This window comes from Elephantulus edwardii, unplaced genomic scaffold (assembly GCF_000299155.1).
Source record: "Elephantulus edwardii isolate Elephantulus edwardi_28Jun2011 unplaced genomic scaffold, EleEdw1.0 scaffold00001, whole genome shotgun sequence".
In the NCBI taxonomy this organism is placed as follows: domain Eukaryota; kingdom Metazoa; phylum Chordata; class Mammalia; order Macroscelidea; family Macroscelididae; genus Elephantulus; species Elephantulus edwardii.
In genome coordinates, this window is record NW_006399751.1 from 6,761,673 (window position 1) to 6,781,830 (window position 20,158).

The 20,158-nt window shown below is 37.7% G+C and overlaps 1 protein-coding gene across 2 annotated transcripts in view; it reads right to left on the reverse strand.

Moving 5' to 3' along the window:
* CBFB (core-binding factor, beta subunit) overlaps positions 1-20,158 on the reverse strand; it is a 47,310-nt gene that overhangs the window by 19,191 nt on the left and 7,961 nt on the right. For both annotated transcript variants that reach the window (XM_006878708.1, XM_006878707.1), the window contains exon 4: positions 3,761-3,877. In XM_006878708.1, coding sequence (XP_006878770.1) covers positions 3,761-3,877 — 117 coding nt within the window. The remainder of the gene's footprint in view (positions 1-3,760; positions 3,878-20,158) is intronic.

The window sequence follows — 20,158 nt, forward strand, 5'->3', positions numbered from 1 at the left end:
TAATCTGGGGATGAGACATGCATACCATTGAACCCAGAAAGAGGAAAAGGTGAGCAGGACTGATAAACAAATGCAAAAAAAATTAAACAAAAATCCAAAGGAACTTGTCAAAGAAAAAAGAAAAGTTAATATATAATTAAAACAAAAAAAAATCTATCCATCCTAGTCCCTAATTACTGTCTAACCTGCACATCTTGAAAATCCAAGTACCTCAAACAATGTGTCTAAAAGCATAATTACTACTTTAATCTTAAGACTCCTCTTCTACTGACAGCACCACTGCTACAGGAGTCATTTCTGACTCTTCACTGCTCTCTCATCATCAGAGACAATCACCATCCTACACAGCTGACTTCCCAAGCATTTTCCAGTCTGTAGTCATCTCCTCATTCTTACATACATTTTCTTGGCTCAGACAGCTAAGGTTTCTTGTTTCTTTGGTTATTGTGAAAGCCATTAGTTCTGTTACCCTTCAACCCTACCATCCAAGCATCATAACATGTCTTTTTTTAAAAAAAAATATTTTTTTCTACTAGTTTATTTACAAAATTCAAATACACTGTGGCTTTTTTTTTTAAATTTTTTTTTGGGGGGGTTTAAATTATTATTTTGTGTGTGTGCCATCGAATCAGATCTGACTGGTACAGGAGGAGACTGCCCCTCTTTCTCCAGCACAGCATCTAGAGGATTAGAACCACGTACCTCTCAGATTGCAGTGCAGCTACTTGCTATTAGGTCACCAGAGCTCCATGAATACATTGTTTTTAAGAACAAATTCTTTCAATTTCCCTCATCCCGCCCTCACGTAACACTCTTTTATCACAAAACTGACCAGTATTCCCAACTTAAAATTGTCTACAGCACAGGATCCTCATCTCTGTGGTCACATGCAGCAGAATGCTAGAATTTTCAATGACACAACTGAAGAAACAAAAAGATTAAAAAAACAAAATCATATTTCATCAAAACTCACCTTCCATAATAACAAAAAAGTGTACGTGGTTATAGAAGTATGCTCACTTGTATAGGAAAGCATGTTTTGAATATATAATATGAATATAGTATGCATATGAATATATGCATTTATAGACATTCCTGTAGGCAAATGTCTATTCATAGGCATACCTTGGACACATTGTGGATTCAGTTCCAGACCACAGCAATAAAAAGCCCATTACAATAAAGGGAGTAACACCAAGGTTTTTTATTTCCCAGTATGAAGGTTACGTTCACACTGCAGTCTAAGTGTGTAATAGCATTATGAAAAAGTCTGAAATGTGAAAATTACCAAAAAGTGATACTCAGGTATGAAATGAGTGAATGCTATTAAGAAAACAGCACCAAAACGAATGATGCAGGATTGTTATAAACATTCAATCTGCTTAAAAAAAATGTAGTATCTGTAAAACACAATAATATATGGTATGCTTGTACATATATGTGTGCTACACACACACACACACACACACACACACACACAGATATATACGTTCATACATAAAATAAACACACAGGAGTCACAATACAGCACAAAGTGACCCTATAAACAACAGATCTGCATCCTGACCTATCCTGCACCCTTCTCATCAACTCTGACATACCTGAGCCCACCACTGCAGTCACGGTATCAACCCAGCTCACTGGCGTCTTCCTTCCTCTCTTTCACTGACCTTCCACCTTTCCTACCATGATGTCCTTTTCCAAGGAATACCTCCTCCTAGAAACATGCTCAGAGTATACGAAATGAAGCTTTGCCATCACTGGCTCTAAGAACACTCTGACTGCACCTTCTCTAAGACATATCTGTTATTTTGACAGTCCATGGGATAACCAGTATTCTTCTCCAACATCACAACTCAAAGGCATCAATTTTCTTCTGTCATCCTTATTCACTGTCCAGCGTTCAGACATATAGCAAGTGATTGAAAAGACTACGGTTTTAATCAGGCACACCTTCAAACTTACATTAGTAGTCCTCAGTACTTTAGAGAGGTCCCTTCTCAACACAATATGCTTTTTTATTCTTGACTGCTGGTGCCAAGAGTTGAATATGGAACTAATTAAGACCAAACTGTTAAAAACTTCAAACTTTTTTCCACCTATCATAATTTTGCCTATTGGCTCAGTTTTGTTTTCTTGCTGTTGAGATGCAGTTCATATTGAAGACTGCAGTCTCTATATCTTACGCAGCAAGTGTTTCAAGTCCTCCTCACATTCAGCAAGTGAGGTTGTGGTATCTGCATAATGAACGATGCTGCTGCTGCTGCTGCTGCTACATTTTTCTTCAGAGTTCAGCTTCTCGAAGTATCTGTTCAGCAATGAACAGGACCGATTGTCTACATAAATTACAACCTTGCCTACTTTGAGACCAGAACAACTAGATGATGCCTGGCAACCTCTGCTACTTGTTCTGAATAAGGGACACAAGAGATAGTTGCAGAGAGAGTGACTTGAGCTCCCAGCCTTATAACATAGGGCAAGTATTATACTTCTCTAAGCCTCAGTGTATTCCCATGTAAAATGGGGATGGTATTAACACCTCATGTGACTACTCTAAAGAGAAATCTCCGTAAGAGGGCTGAAATTCATTTTGCAAAATGAGAAATATTTTAAGATCCCTTGAAAACAGTAGAAATGTTCAAATGCAAACAGTAAGAAAACCACAAATTTTCATTTAGGAATTTTCTACATGCCAGGTATAGTCCTTTGTAGACGTGGAGACGGTGCAGCCGAAGTGATCTTGGAGGCAAAGATGAATCTTTGTCTCACATACTTGAAGCATGCTGCTAAAAGGGGCTATTTCTTAAGGAGGGACATAATGCTGGGAAGGGCAGAGGGTCAATGAAGGAGAGCCGACCCTCAACCAGGTGGATTAACTCAGTGACTGTTGCAGTGGGCTCTAATGTGTCAGGTGAAGATGGCACAGGGTGGAACAGGGTTCAGATCTTTTGTTCATAGGGCCACTATAGGGACTTGACGGCACCTAACAACAAACTGCTGCTCACAATTTTATGGGACAGCATTATCCTCAGAGCATTCTTAGCAGGGCTCCTTTACTGTCTCAAGTGTGCTATTTGGTTGCTTCTTGAGATGTCAGCTTTCCCAGATTGACACAGACAACTTTATAGAATTTGAGGGACCTCGGACTTGGAAAAGGGAGGAAGACTCTCAAAGAGATTGACTAATGCAATAATTATAACTATAGGTTTGAACACAGCAGAGAGTCTAAGGACATGCAGGGTCACTCTAAGCTGCCATCGACTCAGTGGCATCTAACAAGGACAACAGACTGAAGGGAAGGATACGGACTAAAAGATTCTCACTCTTTTAAGACTCAACAGCTTTTCTTACACAGATGCTTCAAAGGTTGAATTTATGTCTTTTGGTTAATTTTCACAACTTTTGTGGAAAAAGGATCCTGCCAAGCTTGCCACTCAGCCATTCCAGAAGTTCTATGCTTATATTGTATTTTAAATTGTTTTCTTCTTTCTTCCAGATGTTTTAAGGATAAAGAATAAATGTGAAACAGAAAAATGTATTGAACCCTGAGGCCTTTCACTAAATAGATAAGCCAAAGAACACTAAAAGAAAAACTTTTCTCAAAATTAAGACCAGAATATGGCTTTCAACATTTTCAGGATTCCTCAATATTACTATTTTCTGTAAGTACTTTAAAGATTTGGTAAAAAGATCTCCAGAGAAGTGCAAGATTAGGAACAAAGTAAGGAGTCATGCTTATTAAAATCTGAAGTCACCCTACCTGGGCTCGCTCCTCATCAAACTCCAGGCAACCCATACCATCCAGTCTCTGTAGATCGATCCAGCCTTTCCAGATAACACAGACTCCGTTTAAAATCATGGGAGCCTTCAGGTATACCTAAGACATAGAAAAGAGGATGAAAACCAAAATGAATTATAAATTCAGGATTATAGAAAACTATATAGTCTTCTTCTTCTTTCATTTGGTCTACCGGAATTTTTGTGCATGCTGGTGGTACAGTCTGTAGAAGCTGCACTGTTAGGTTAAAGGATATGCCCTTCCGGCAGTTCTAATCCAGGGCTCCAAGGGAGAAAGATGGGCCATCTCCTCTCATGTGATTTACAGGTACAAAACTCCAACAGAGTCAGCTAAGTTGATTCCAACTCGATGGCAATGAGCTTTAACGAGTTATGTGATAAATGTAATGTCACATTGGCTCACAGGTGGTTTATGCTCTCAAGAAGTCCTAGCGGCACAATGGTTAAAGTATATCTCTGCCAGTCAAATCTACCAACTGTTCAGCAGGAAAAAGATGTTGCAGTCTGCTTCTGTAAAGATTTACAGCCTTGGAAATCTTATGTGACGGCAGCTGTACCATGTCCTGTAATGGGTGATGAGTCATAATCAATGTGACAGTAAATGGGTTTTGGTTTATACATTATAGACCAAGGTAAAAAAAAAAAGTCAAGAAGACAAAGATTCTCACCACTGGACCAACTGGCAGTATCAGGATGGATGGTGAAGAGATTGAGATTGTTAACAACTTTAGTCTGCTTGGCTCCACAGTCAACACTTTTGGCACCAGTAGCCAGGAAATCAAAAAACGTATTGCGATGGGAAAGTCTGCTGTTAGGGACCTCTCCAGGGTACTGAAGAGCAATGGTGTCACTCTGGAGACTAAGGTGCTTCTGATACAGGCTATGGTCTTTGCAATCACTTGTTATGCATCAGACAATTGGACAATGACTAAAGAGGATAGAAGAAGAATTGATGCCTTTGAGCTGCGGTGCTGGAGAAGAGTACTGAATGCACCCTGAACTGCCAAGAAAACAAACAGATTCATCCTGGAGAGGGTTAAACCAGCCTGCTTCTTGGAGGCAAGGATTCTGAGGCTTCATGTGACATACTTTGGACATGTTGTAAGGAGGGAGAGATTCTTGGAGAAGGACATCATGCTTGGGAGGGTAGAGGAGGGGAAGATCCTCTATGAGGTAGACTGATTCAGTGACTGGGGTAATCAGGATGGGTGTGTCAGAGGCAGTGTGATTGGCAAAGGATAGAGCAGGGTTTAGGGCTGTTGTACATAGGGTCGCTATGAGTCGCAAGCAACTCGACAGCACATAACAACAACAACAACAACAAAAAAGAGCGCTTGGTAAGTCTTAGAATAATCTTTAAAATTTAGAATGATCTTCAGAATCATCTCTGCTCTTGAAACCTTTCAGCTAGATCAGAAAACTCCTCCATCCTTCTGTCCTGGAATTTAAAACTTCAGTTTTATAGTTTGATTACTTTTCATCTACAGTAGTCACTTTTCCTCAATATTTTTCAAGTAAATAAATAATCCTAGGAGCAATGTAACTTCAGCTGTAATAGCCAAGTATAGTTCATTTTCATTCTGCACCACCAAATTAATCAGTTTGGCTAAAAAAAAAAGTTTTCTTTAGGTTAATTAAGGACACATTAAGAATGGAAAAATATTCATACTATCATCTTGAGGTTAATATTTACTGTGATCCATGTTAAGAAATAAATGACAGTTCCTACATGTCACACTATGCTGTCCTAACAGTTACTTTCAAAAAATTTTTAAACTTATATATACAGCAAAATAAATAATCCAATTGTTTCTACATGTACAATTCAATGACATGGATCTAACAGTCCTTAAAAATAGTCCTATTATAGAGTGCTTTGGTAGCCTAGTGGCAAGAAGCTGCACTGCAATCCCAGAGGTGTGTGGTTCAAGTCCACCAGCTGTTCTGCTGGAGAAGGAGGGGCAATTTCCTCCTGTACCTGTCAGATCTGATTTCACAGTACACACAGTAAAATAAAAACAGTAAAATAAAATTTAAAAACATTTAAAAAAAAAAACCCAAAACCCACTATTATGCCACATCTTCTGTATGTCAATTAACTTGGGTTTCTAAATAAAAATGAGCATACATTTTCAAAACTTCAGGTTAATATAAATGAGTTCTTCATTTACCCAAACAAAGCACTTTCTTTAAATAATGCTTGTCCTTTGTGGGCTTAGCATTAGTCATTATCTCTGTAATGAAATTAAATTGACAAAACAGATTCTTAGTTTGAGGTAAAAGGTGGAATTATTATTTTCTCCATTGAGCAATTTCTTCAACAAAGAATCTTGGAAAGTTCTTGTTTTAAGGGACATTTAATTAAAAAAACAAAGACTACTAATAACTATAAACTTACTAGGAAAATAACTCCCAGATACCTACAAAATACAAACTTGTTAAAACTTATGCCTTCTTCATACTACTCAGGTCACTCAGTTCCTAAACACAACCATTTTTCTTTATCCTAGTCAGGTCACTAAACACAACAATGTCTCCTATTAATAATACATCACTTTGAAGCAATTTCTACTGACATCAGAGGAAAAAGAAAACCCCTAAGGTTCAATTTCTTCTTCCACTTGGACCAATGGAAATAGTTCACTGTTAGAGCTGAAACCGTTTAACCACACATTTCCTTCTCTTCTGATAACTGCTCATTCCCTTCTACATTGTAAATTTCAAGCTTCACAGATATGTCTGACTGCCTCACATACTCAATACCTCCCAGAACTTAAAGTCAATCTTACAGAAAGATCACATTAATAAAGAACCTGATTACCACATCTTGTAATCAAGATTTAGACTTCCTTCTTTTAACAGGGAGGGCAAGGAAATAGATAGTAGGGAAAAATAAACTATGAAACAAAGTAGGGAGTTTCACTTATGAAACACATTACTATTTTAAATTCTCATACTAACCATGAAAAGAACACCTCTTAGTTAATAGAAGAGACAGACACAGGTTAGCTTCGTACTACTATAATCAGATTTTATGGCAAGTTCATAATCTCTTAGTTTTGTAATAGCTAACTTCTACAGTAAAAAATGTTTTCCATATGAAAACTACTACATTTTAAAAAGCCCATTTATTCCTGTTACAAATGCTCATTTAGGACAAAGAAAACCAATGAATTGTTTTGGGAAATTCCTAAATGGCTTCAGAAAGTGGCTCTACAATTCTGAATCAAAGCCAGTGTCTAGAATTATAACTTAAAAATAATATTTAAATAATTGTAATGATTTATTTAGATTTTTCACATTTGAATAAACATAGTTTTATGTGTACATCTTCAAAGCAAATGTTTGGTGCTTTCATGCACTTATGAAGACCAAACCTCAAAATACAAATAAAAGAAAATTAGTCAAGAAAATTGCCATTATATTTTGTAATGTAATTCAATAATGTCATTTTAAAGACAAAGACATTTTTTATAGAAAATTATGATATATTACTTAAAATTTTAAAAAGAAAACTTATTAGAATATGACCTAGGGATTAAATCCATTGTCAGAATAATAAAATATTTTACACAAAGCAGAGTTCCTAAAGCTTTTTAACTTATAAAATGGAAAAGTAGATTTAGCTAACAGAAAAACAATAAAAAGTTTCTGATTTTTTCAAAAGTTAAATATCATATAATGTGTCTGAAATTTCACAAAACATTTAAAGTACTATGGATTCACACTGTATTCTTTTGGAAATAAAACTATGTTCAACTAAATTTTATCTTATTAATTTAAATTCAAAATACTAGGGCTTACAATACTATACTAATACTGCATTACACATAAAATAACTTTCACAGTCTATAGTATTAAATTCTTTTTTTCCTTTCCCCCCATAGTATTAAAATCTGTATCAATTAGAGTGGTAACAACAACATACTTTACATCAACTGATAATAGAAGTTCCAAAATGTGTTACTATTCACACAATAGAATAAAGTACATACTGCAGTGCAAATTAACTTTGTAAATATTATGCTAACTGAAAGAAATCAGAGGCTTTTTAGTATGATTCCATTTATAGGAAATGTCCAGAATAGAGGAAAAAAAAGATTAATGATTAGTGAGGATAAGAAGAAAGAATGTTGAGTGACTATTAATTGGTATGGGATTTCTTTCTGAGCTGATAAAAATGTTTTTCACTTAGATAATCTGTTAATATACTTTAAACAATGAGATACCACTTTATACTCACTATGATGACATGCAAGCAAGATTCTGCTGAAGATCATCCAAAAACGATTAAAATAGCACATCAGCAGAGAAATGCCGGAAGTCCAGGCTGGGTTTAGAAGGGGTCGTGGTACTAGGGATATCGTTGCTGATGTTAGATGGATCTTGGCTGAAAGCAGGGAATACCAGAAGAATGTCTGTGTTTCATTGATTATGCAAAGGCATTTGACTGTGTGGATCATAACAAACTGTGGCTGACTCTGAGAAGAATGGGAATCCCAGAACATTTAATTGTGCTAATACGAAACCTATACTTGGACCAAGAGGCAGTAGTCAGAACAGAGCAGGGTAACACTGCACGGTTCAAAATAGGGAAGGGTGTACGCCAGGGATGCATCCTGTCTCCATACCTTTTCAACATGTATGCAGAGCAGATTATTCGAGAGGCTGGGCTCTATGAGGAGAATTGTAGCATCAGGATTGGTGGAAGATCTATTAACAATCTCCGTTATGCAGATGGTACAACCTTGCTTGCTGAAACTGAGGAGGACCTCATGCACTTGCTGCGAAGGGTCAAGGACTGCAGCCTTCAGTATGGACTAAGGTTCAATGTCAAGAAGACAAAGATTCTCGCCACTGGACCAACTGGCAGCGTCAGGATGGATGACGAAGAGATTGAGAGTGTTCACAGCTTCACTTTGCTCGGCTCCACAGTGACCACTCTTGGTACCAGCAGTCAGGAAATCAAAAAGCGTATCGCGATGGGAAAGTCTGCCGTTAGGGACCTCTCAAAGGTACTCAGGAGCAACAGTGTCTCTCTGGAGACTGAGGTGCGCCTGATACAGGTCATGGTATTTGCAATCGCTTGTTATGCATCAGAGAGTTGGACAATGACTAGGGAGGACAGAAGGAGAGCAGATGCTTTTGAGCTGTGGTGCTGGAGAAGGGTACTGAATGTACCATGGACTGCCAGGAAAACAAACAGATTCATCTTGGAGAGGATTAAACCAAGCTGCTCCTTGGAGGCAAGGATTCTGGGGCTTCGTCTGACATACTTTGGACATGTTGCCAGGAGGGACGGGTCCTTGGAGAGGGACATCATGCTTGGGAGGGTGGAGGGACAGCGCAGGAGGGGAAGACCCTCTATGAGATGGATTGATTCGGTGACGGGGGTAATCGGGATGGGTGTGTCAGAGGCGGTGCAGTTGGCGCAGGATAGAGCAGGGTTTAGAGCTGTTGTGCATAGGGTCGCTATGAGTCGGAAACGACTCGATGGCACATAACAACAACATGATGACTGTTATGTGCAGCTGACCCACCTTGCTTGTGGAGAGTGAAGAGGACTTGACGCATTACCTGAAGATCAAAGATTATAACCTTCAAGTATGGATTACATCACATCAAGAAAAGAAAAATCCTTACAAGCAGACCAATAGGCAGCATCATGATAGATGAAGATATCATTGTATTTGCATCCACAATCAACATCCATGGACTATCAGTCAAGTAACCAAACAACACAATGCATTAGTTAAATATGTTGCAGAAGACCTCTTTAAAGTCCTAAAGAGCAAGGACATCAATTTAAAGACTAAGGTGTGCCCACCCCAAGCCACGGCATTTTCAACTGTTTCATATGCCTTTGAAAGCTGGACAATTAATAAGAAAGACCAAAGGAGAACCGATGCCTTTGAATTGTGATGATGATGAAAAGTATTAAATATACCACAGACTATCCAAAGATTAAAATAACCTGTGCTGGAAGAAATGTAGCTAGAGTGCTCCTTACAGGTGATATACATTGGGTATAATGTTAGGAGAAGCTAGTCTGAAAAAAAGACATCATGGTCCTTGGAAAGGTGGAGTGTTGGCAAGGTGGAGGGTCAAAAAAATGAAGACCCTCAACAACATGGACTGACACAGAACTACAAGAATAAGCTTACGCACAGCAAAGATAAAATTATGACCTTGTTGTACACGGCATCAATTAAGAGGTGGAACTGACTCCATGACACCAAAAGACAATAAATTCCTGAAAAAAAGCTCCCAAAACAAGAAAACACCATCCCAGAATTAACAAGTATTGGTGAGAACGTGCAGTAATTGAAACACTCATTCACTATAGATGGAAATGGAAAATGGTACAGCCTCGGTTGAAAAGTTTGGTGATTCCTCAAAGAGTTAAAGAATTATCATGACTCAGGAATTCTACTCCTATGGACATCCCCAAAAGAAGTGAAGGCACAGATACAGTTATATACCAATGTTGACTGCAGTACTGGTCACAATACTGAAGCAAATGAGTATGATAAATCCATATAACTGAGTATTAGTCATCAAGAGATATGAAGTTCAGTACTTGGCACAATATAGTTAGCCCTGAAAAATAATATCCTAAGTGAAGAAAGACAAAAAAGGGTAAGTATGGACGAATACTCATACATTGCTAATGGAGATGGAAAACTGTCTATTTAGGAAAGGTCTGGCTGTTTCCTATCAAGGTAAATATCTATCTACCACATAACACAACTATTCTACCTATTTAGTTTATGGAAATGAAAGCTCATGACCACAAAAGATTTGTACTTGAAATCTCAGTACTTTTGTTGACTTTAAAGGTTCCTGGACAATGCAATTTACACTTGGCTACTAATAGAAAGGTTGGCAGTTCGAACTCACTCGCCCAATGGCACTGCAGAAGAAAGCCTGGCAGACAACATCAGTAAGATTGTTGTTGTTGCTGATTGCTGTAGTGTCGAGCACGACTCACGGTGACCCTATGAACAAAAGACCTGAAGCTTTTCAATAACTATCGTTTCTCAAAGTTCAGAAGTTTCCAGAGTCATGTTGTTTAGGAAGCGGATGCCACTCCTGCTTCCAACTGTTAAGATTACAGACACGGAAAACCTTATGGAATGCTGTTCTGCTCTGGCACATGGGTGTGTCAGAATCAAACATGATGGGAACAGGACTGGGCTCTAGTATGTATTTGCGTATGTATATATAAGCATACATGCATAATGAAGTGGCTCAAAAGATACTGACAAAAATGCCAATTAAGAACTATTGTTCTTATTTAGGAACAATTAAGAATGTTTTGAACGATTAAGAACAATTGTTTTTAGTTAAAAAACCAAACAAAGCCAAATCCCCACAAAAGTATTAACTCTTAAGTTCTAGGTAGCAGATGATGTTAGCTACCCTAGAGTCAGACATTCCACCCTGATTTACAGTAACTGTAAATTGCACAGTGGGATAAAATATGCCCCAGGACTGCTGCACCAGCCCCACGATCAGTGACAAGCAGACCCCTGTGATGCACATTGTCATTGGTTGATTTCTGGAAACAGATCATCAAGAGGACTTTCCTCTTAGGATGACTCAGTCTGTAATCTGTTCATTGTGAAATTAAAACTTCCACTGACAGGTGGGGACTGTACACAATGTGTACTGACCTGGAATCCAGTCAGGGTCTCCTCATGGAAGACAACAATTCCACCAATGAACTTTCGCTATTGCTTACTCTGGTAGCAAAAATATGGGTTTTCCTATTTTTCAATAAATGTACTTGTATCATAAAGAAAGTAATTGTATTTATTTAAAAAAGAGAATTCTTTTAAAAGAAGAATAGAAAAGGGAATATTATCACAATGTTTAACCTCATGGTGGACTATGAAGAGTAGAAAGACAATGTGGAATCAGGCTAAATCTAGGTTAAAATTCTATCTTTATCAGTGTGTCTGAACAAATAACTTACATTTGCTTAGTGTCTGATTCTTCATATAAAAGTAGGATTAAGTCATACTTCATTACACGTTGTAAAAAGACAACTTGATGTGCATGAAACATACAGAACATCACAAAACACTGATACTTACACACTCCAGTGTTAAATATTGTCATTTCTTTCCAAAGAAAAGAGTAATTTTTTTTTCCTAGACAAGGAATAGTTGTTCCCACCCACCGACCAATGAATCTGCAGATATGCAACAATATGAGCTGGTCATTAAATCAAAGAAAATAAGATATTCCACTAAAGAAGTGTCCACCCTGCCTTTGAGTTATAATCATTTCTGTAGTCTGTTTAACAACTTCTTTCAGAAGATCCTGACTGACTCATCTTTCCTTTGGCCACATGCTCCTCTCTGCTTACAAATGCACAGTCAGCCACTTGCCTGCCAGATAATCACTACAGTCATTCAATTTCATTTGCTCTGAATCATAATTGGGTTGCATATAAGTGTAAAAATAGCTCCTCAGCAATTTTATGTAATTTTCCAATCTACTGCTTACTGTTCAATAAAGAAATAACAGCACAGAAGCTACAGAATGTGCTTGGCACTTATATGTGTGCACACACACACACATACATACCCACACAACCCCATTCAAGAAATAGAGGCATTATTTTAGAATACAGAAGATTCTTCTTGCTCTAAGATCTTAGCAATAAAGAAGCTTTTATAAAAAAAAAAAAGAAGATTCTTCTTGCAAAGTCATGAGAATCTATGTCACTGACATGCTCCCTAGAATAGTTTTGGTGGTCTAGTGGCTAAGGAGTTGTGCTGCCAACCCAAAGGTAGATGGTCTGAATCCACTAGCTAGCTTCTCTGTAGGAGAAAGATGAGTAATCTCCCCCTGTGCCATTTAGAGCCTCTGAAACCCAGTGGAAGCTCAGCTGTAAGCCTGTTCCAACTGTATGGCATGTAACAACGTGCTCCCTATGTAATTATTTTAAATTTGTCTTCATTGTACTTTCTCAAATGAAGAACCAAGCAAAAATTCTGCCATTATGCTTGAATTGCTACTTCTTGTTTCCTGAGGAAAAAGAAGAAAACCTAACAGCTTTAATGCTGTAGATAGGAAATAAGAACAGAACTGTCCACATAACCTCACTCACTGTTTATCATAAGGAGCTCTGGGGGGAGGGGTGGGTAGGGAGAAAAGTGCAACAATGAATGACTGGAAACCCTAAGTCTCTGTAAACTTTCATTAAAATTAATGTTAAAAAATTTAAAAAACAAACAAAAAGGGAGCTCTGGTGGTATTATGCACTATGTTTTGGGTTGATAACAGAAAGGTTGTTGGTTCAAATCCACTGGCTGCTCTGCAGAAAGGCAGTCTCCTTTCATTAAGATTTACATCATGAGTCAGAACTGAATCAACGGCAGTAGGTTTGGTTTGAGTTCATCTGTACAAAAGGATTCTGTTGTCTTAGTGGTAAGAAACTGTGCTACCAACTCAAGTGCACGTGGCTCAAATCCACCAGCTGCTCCTTGGGAGAAAGATGGGCAATTTCCTCCTATGCAATTTATAGCCTCTGAAAAGGCACTGGAGGGTTAGCTATGAGATGGTTCCGACTCAATGGTACACAAGAACAAAAGAGCCTTGGTGGGGTAGCAGATTAAATGTTGGTCTACAAGCCAAAAGGTGGGTGGCTGGACCTCACCAGATGTTACACAGGAGGAAGATGGAGCAGCCACCTCCTTTTTAAGATTTATAATCTCAGAAACCTGATGAAGGGACATGGCAGTGGATTTCAGTATCTTTAGCATATATTAATGAAGTTCTTGCTTTCCCCTTCATGATCTGTTAAGATTTAACCCGTTGCTGCATATGATGGCAAATGTGTTTCTAAGCATGGTCATCAATTTAAAAGTGTGCGGCAATGTGTTAAGGACACTTTTTCATCTCAATAAAGATGATCTGCATTGATCTATCCCTGTGAAAGAAAAGCAGAACCTGGTGAACTTGGTTAGAGTGTACAGGGCAGCTCATTTCCTCTGGTTATATTTCCTCCAGGACCTCAGCACCTGGTTCAACTCTGGTAGATGTTTCAATCCCAGTTTGATCTGTTTCTCATGATTCACTCAGTACTGCTGGCTTTCCCCAGAAGAAGCTCTTAAAAATTCTGAAGGAAGCTGAAGCCGGACTTGATTCTGAACTCTTAAGAGCTCTCATCTTAAAATTAACATTATCATCTGTTACTTACACAGGCATAACTTTGTGCTTGTCATAATATTTTTCAAAACTAAACTGTTCTGTGTGTGTGTGTGTGTGTGTGTGTGTGTGTGTGTGCGCGTGCGCATATGTATGTATGTATGTATGTATATATACAACCTGAAATAAAACAACAAAGGGGAAAAAATTATCAATCAGAACAGTGGTTATAATTTAAAAAAAATTCTTATTCATTCATAAAGTCAGTCAACCCAAAAAATAATTAATAATTAAAAATCTTTTCTTTAAAAATAGGCAACAATAAAAAAAATAGGCAACAATGGAGAAAAAAAGAAATAAAAAAATAGACAAAAGGGACAACTAAATGCCTTGAAGGCTTCTAGCTCTAATTGTATGACCCAATTATTAAAGTATTATAGAATACTTAAAAATATATTAAGTAAACCAGATTACGTATTTCAATTACTAAGCTGTCACTAAGTGCTGGAAGAAATACTTTATATTTCAGAAGAACTGAAATATTAAAAATTAAGCGCTAACACAGTTAACTGTAAAGTTGTCATCAATTCTCTCAGAGAAAAATCACACTCTAAAGCTTCACACAGGTATCTTTCCTCTGAAATGACTGTGCTATCTCAAAAAGAGAGGAAACTTGCTGAGCTTGAATATGAATTTCTCAAAGCTAACATCAAGGAGTCCTTCCTGTAAACCTCCCAAATTATGGATGGTATATAGACAAAACAGTTCTCTGTAGCCAAAGATCCTGGAGTCAAGCAAGCATAAAGCTCCAGAAGAAGCAGAGTCATAGACCTTTGGAGAAGTTAATTTGAAACAATATTCTATTTTCATTCAAGTAGTCAAACACTGATAAATTTTTCTTTGCTACTATATTCTCATCAGCTTAATGAATGGAAAAAATTTTTGTTTCAACTACAGAAATCCAGGAAGGCACACAACAGGGAGTGAGGGGTAAGGGAGAATACCACACAGTTCAATATTTTAGAAAGTACCTACTCTGGTAACATATACTTTATAACTACTTACTGGTATCTATTAATGTAATTTGACTACCAACTTAAAATGACAAAAATAAAAAAGAAGAGAATTTAACTTTTTTTTCTTGGCATTAAAACTTGTTGCTGTTGTAGTTTTGTGCTACTGAAGTCACCTTCAACTCATAGTGACCCTATGTCCAACAGCTCTGAACCCTGCTGCCCTATCCTGATCCAATAGCCCAGTCACTAGGTCAATCCATCTCATCTGTGGTCTTCGTCTCCTGCTGTCACTCCACCCTTCCAAGCTTGATGTCCTTCTTCAAGGAATGGCCCCCCTATCCCTGTTTAGCTTATAAAAGAAAATTTTGCATATCCTTTAACCCACAAATTCAGATTATGTAGTAAATACACACAAACCTTATTTATTAAAAATCTTACTGAGTATGAAACAAAATGCATTCAAGAAATCCATTAATCTGAGAACTCTAGACAAATAACTTATGGTCAATGATAACCTGCAATTAAAAAAAAAAAAAGGAAACAGGTCTCCAGATGAAAAAATAAACAAATTCGAGCTGTTTGGCCTCCAAAAATTTAACTTAAAAAGGATTTAAATTTTCATTATTTGCTCTCCTTGTCTTTTGCCACTCAAATAAAGGAAGTAAGTAAAAGAAGACTTAAGTGTATGCTGCCTGTCAGAGTCCGTACATAGCACACCAGGACAGATTAATATGAAACGGAACCTACAGTGAAGCTGAGCAAAGTACTAAACTCTATCCCGTCCAGTAAACCAAATAAGCTAACTTAGGATAGTTTTGCAACTTTAAAGGCATTCCTACATATTCTGATACCTCATTTAATCCTCACACAAGTGTATCAAAAGGGCAGATATTCTGATTTTACAAGTGAATAAAATAGTTATGACTGACCTTTTTTCTCTTTTTAAATTATTATTAATTTTAATGAAAGTTTACAGACTTTGGATTTCCATTCATTCATTGTTGCACTTTTCTCCCTGCCTACTCTTCTCCCCCAGTTCGCTCTTCTCTTTGAAGAGTAAAAGAAAAATTCTTTCATTGTTTTACAATCCCTGCCCTCAAGTCCACTCCACTGTTCAGCCTTCATTCTGGACTCCTGTCATGACAATAATACCTAATCATATTTCCCTTTTATTTTTTTTATTATTATTAAATTTTATTAGTTTTAATGAACATTTACAGAGATTTTGGGTTTTCATTCATTCATTGTTGCACTGTCATACTTCCCTTTTAAACAGTTCTCATCTGTTTCAATGCAATATACATTATGTATCCCATCTTTCTGTCTCTCCCCAACCCCGATGTCAGTCCCATTTTACAACACTGGCACTATGCAGTATTTGTCCTTTTGTGACTGAGATATTTCACTCAGCATAATGTCCTCCAGGGTCACCCATTTTGTATAATATTACATGAGTTGTTTTTCAAAGCAGCGTAGTATTCCATTGTGTGAATATACCACAGCTTCCTATCCATTCATTTGTTGATGGGCACTTGGGTTGTTTCTAACTCTTTACTATTGTGAACAAAGTCTCAATACACATGGGTGTGCATATATCTGCTTGGGTGGTGGTTCTGGTTTCTTTAGGGTATATTCCCAATAGTGAAACTGCTAGGTCAAATTGTATTTCTATTTGCAACTTTCTGAGAAAGTGCCAAACTGCCTTTCATAGTGGTTGCACCATTTTACACTCCCACCAACAGTGAATAAGGGTTCCAGTTTCTACACAACCTCACCAGCATTTGTTTGCTGCTCTGTTTAATTTAATTTTGCTATTCTTACTGCAGTGAGATGCTATCTCATAGTTGTTTTGATTTGCCTCTCTCTTAGATCCAGGGATTTTGAACATTTCTTCATGTGCTTGTTGGCCATCTGAATGCCTTCTTTGGTGAAGCGTCTGTTCATATCCTGTGCCCATTTTTCAATTGGGTTTTTTACTTTCATCTTGTTGTGGTGCTCAAGTATTCTATAAATTCTAGACAGAAGTCCCTTATCAGACATGTCACTGTCAAATATTTTTTCCCAGTCTGTGGCTTCCCTTTTTACCCTGTTGAAGAAGTTTTTGGATGTGCATAGGGATTTGATTTTTAGAAGGTCCCACTCATCTATTTTATCCTTTCCTGGTTGTAGGTGAGTATTATTCTCTTTTAAGAACTATTCATATGGGATCAAGAACCCCTGGTGGTATAGTGGTTAAAACATTCAGCTGCTTACTGAAAGGTAGGTGTCTTGAGCCCAGCACGCTCTCTGAATCTCTTCACAGGCAGAACTACTGTCCTCAAGGGTCATAATGAGACAGAATCAACTCACTGGCTGTAGGTCTGGTTTGCGATATAGGATCAAATTGATAAAAGCAAGTCAAAAGATTAAATAGGAAATTAAAGGTCAGTGAATAGTGAAATAATTCTAAAACAGAGGGAGAAAGTGTACAATTTGAAAAATGTAATCAGTCACTAAATGGTACATGTATAAATTGCTGACTTTTGTATGAGTTGAATATCAACAACAAAACCAATAAAGCAAAGAATTTTATGAAAAAGTTTTTATCAGTGCTATCAAATACTATAAAAAAAGAGTTACTGTTGCTGTGTTGTGTGCCACTGAGTCAGCTGACCCTCCAGCAAGTTTTCAGAGGCAGTAAATCTCACGGGAGGAGACTGCCCATTCTCCTTTGGAGCAGCTATTGGATTTGTACAACGTTTGTGGGATTACAGTGCAGCTTCTGAATAAACTAATTTATTATATCTATATGTCAGATATATAACATTCCAGGTCACTTACATATATACAATATCTAACCAAACAACTTTCCAGATTAATCTCTTTTCTTATTCTCATTTTACAATATAAAAACAGGCTCAGAAAAGTTAAATAATTTGCCATCACTGAGGCAGTTGTAGAAAATTCAACCAGGTTATTACTCCATCCAAATATGTGCACCTTTTTTCATATTGTACAAAATAATTAAGACTAAGAAAATGTCCAGAAAAGCCATATAAACAGCAAATAAGGACATAAAAAAATACTCAGCATCTTTACTTAAAACCACAAAGCGACTCCATTACACACTTACCTTCATGGTCAAAATTAAAGACAAGAATATCAAGTGTTGGTGAGCAAGTTAAACAAATGGGACCTTCGTTATTGGCAGCAAGAGTATTTTTGCAGTTTCTTATAAAGTTTAGCCTATACTTACTGTATAGTCCAGCAGTCTTTTACCTAGGAATTTACCCAAGAGATATGAAAAATGTGTACAATATACATGAACAGAAGGTTAACAAATAACCCCAAATCAGAAATAATCTAAGTATCCCAAGATGAATAAACCATTGTGGTACTCACTATCTCATATTTTGAAATAACAAAAGTAAAAAAATCTATCCAACTATTTTGGCATTAACTTGGGATTCCCCCCAGTGTCCAGCTCCCAATCTAAAGAGTCATCCGTGTCTATCAAGCTCTAGCTTAGCAATGTTCTCCAGAGGGTCTCCTACTGGTCCTGTCCCTGCCACTAAAGTCACTGTTGCAGTTCTCCAGCCTGGAGGTAAATGAGGTGGATTTTGAGGGAACCCTTCTAAGAATGGCAGGAGAATGTCAGAGGGGCCCAGGAAGAGATGGAGGAGGTTGTTACTGCCATTCCCCTCTTAATGAAGTGCTTGGAGGGAGCAAGATCTACAACGGAACTGACGGTAATCTGGAGGTATGACGGCAGAAGCAGATCACTGTGGCCTGGGCTGTCCAGTTCCTCTTTCAAGCAGCTGTTAAGTCTCCAAAGCCCAGGCTTCAGATTCCAAGCCCTCTAAGAAGCGTCTCTCGTTTCTATGAGGTCCTCCCTCGCCTGCGAGGTGGCAGCAAACACTGAGGGCTGCAGGAGGAGCATATGCTCAGAGCACAGGCAGCAATTCCCCCTGAATACCCTGATCCCTAGAGCTACCAGCTGTGCCTCTAGACCAGCTGCTGGGCAGGGCCCTCAAGTCCAGAGCAAAGGAGTTGTGTTGTCCAAGTCTTTGTCTTCACTTAACACCAATTTTACAAAATGAACTGGTCTTTGGAACTTAACTATGTTGAAGTGGATGTATTAAAACAAGCATTAATAAGATATAAATTTCTTGGTGCTTTGCCAAGTGTACTTTTAAAAAAATATTTTTTAAATTGTGATTTTAAAGAAGGTTTACAGAAAGGTTGGATTTTCATTCATTCACTGTTGCACAATTTCCCCCTTTCCCTTATTCTTCACCCAATCCACTTTGCAATGCACCTCTTATTCCAGATTATTGTCATATGTACAATGCACAATCACATATTAATTTCAGATATTTCCTTCATATTTTCCAATGCTGTGTTCATTATCTATGTACTCTCTTCCTGTTTTCCCCAACCCTCCCCCCAGGTCAGTTCTATTTCACAACAGTGGTGTTACACAGTATTTGTCCTTTTGTGACTGAGATAGTTCATCCAGCATAACGTCTTCCAGGCTCACCCATGTTGCCTGAAGTTTTGGGTTGGTTTTTTAAAATTTTTATTATTTTTTTTTAAAAAAAATTTTATGCATGTACCGTCAAATTGGATCTGACTGGTACAGGAGGCAATTGTTCCTCCTTCTTCAGCAGAGCATCTGGTGGATTTGAACCACGCACCTCTGGGATTGCAGTGCAGTTTCCTGCCAGTAGGCCACTAGAGCTCGCCTAAAGTTTTATGAATTGTTTTTCACTGCTCTGTAATCTTTTTTTTTAACTTTTAAGTCTGTATTTCTAACTACAAAATCAGGGAATAGAGCGCACGCAGTCCCCCACTACCACAAATTATGCAGTCGAGTTTCCTGCATTTGGGGAAATCGCAGGGGTCAGCCTCATCCTGGGAAAACCACCTGCCTGATCATGGTGTTTCCTCTGCCAGGTAAGGATTGCTGTGTAATCTTCTATTGTGCGGATGTACTATAGTTTTTCTATCCATTTATTTGTTGAATGGGCACTTGGGCTGCTTCCATCTTATAAGTGTGCATACATTTGTTTGAGTTGTGGCTCTGATTTCTTTAGGGTATATTCACAATAGTGGAATTGCTAGGTCAAATGGTATTTCTATTTACAACTTCTTAAGAAACTGCCAGACTGCCTTCCATAGTGGTTGCACCATTTTACATTCCC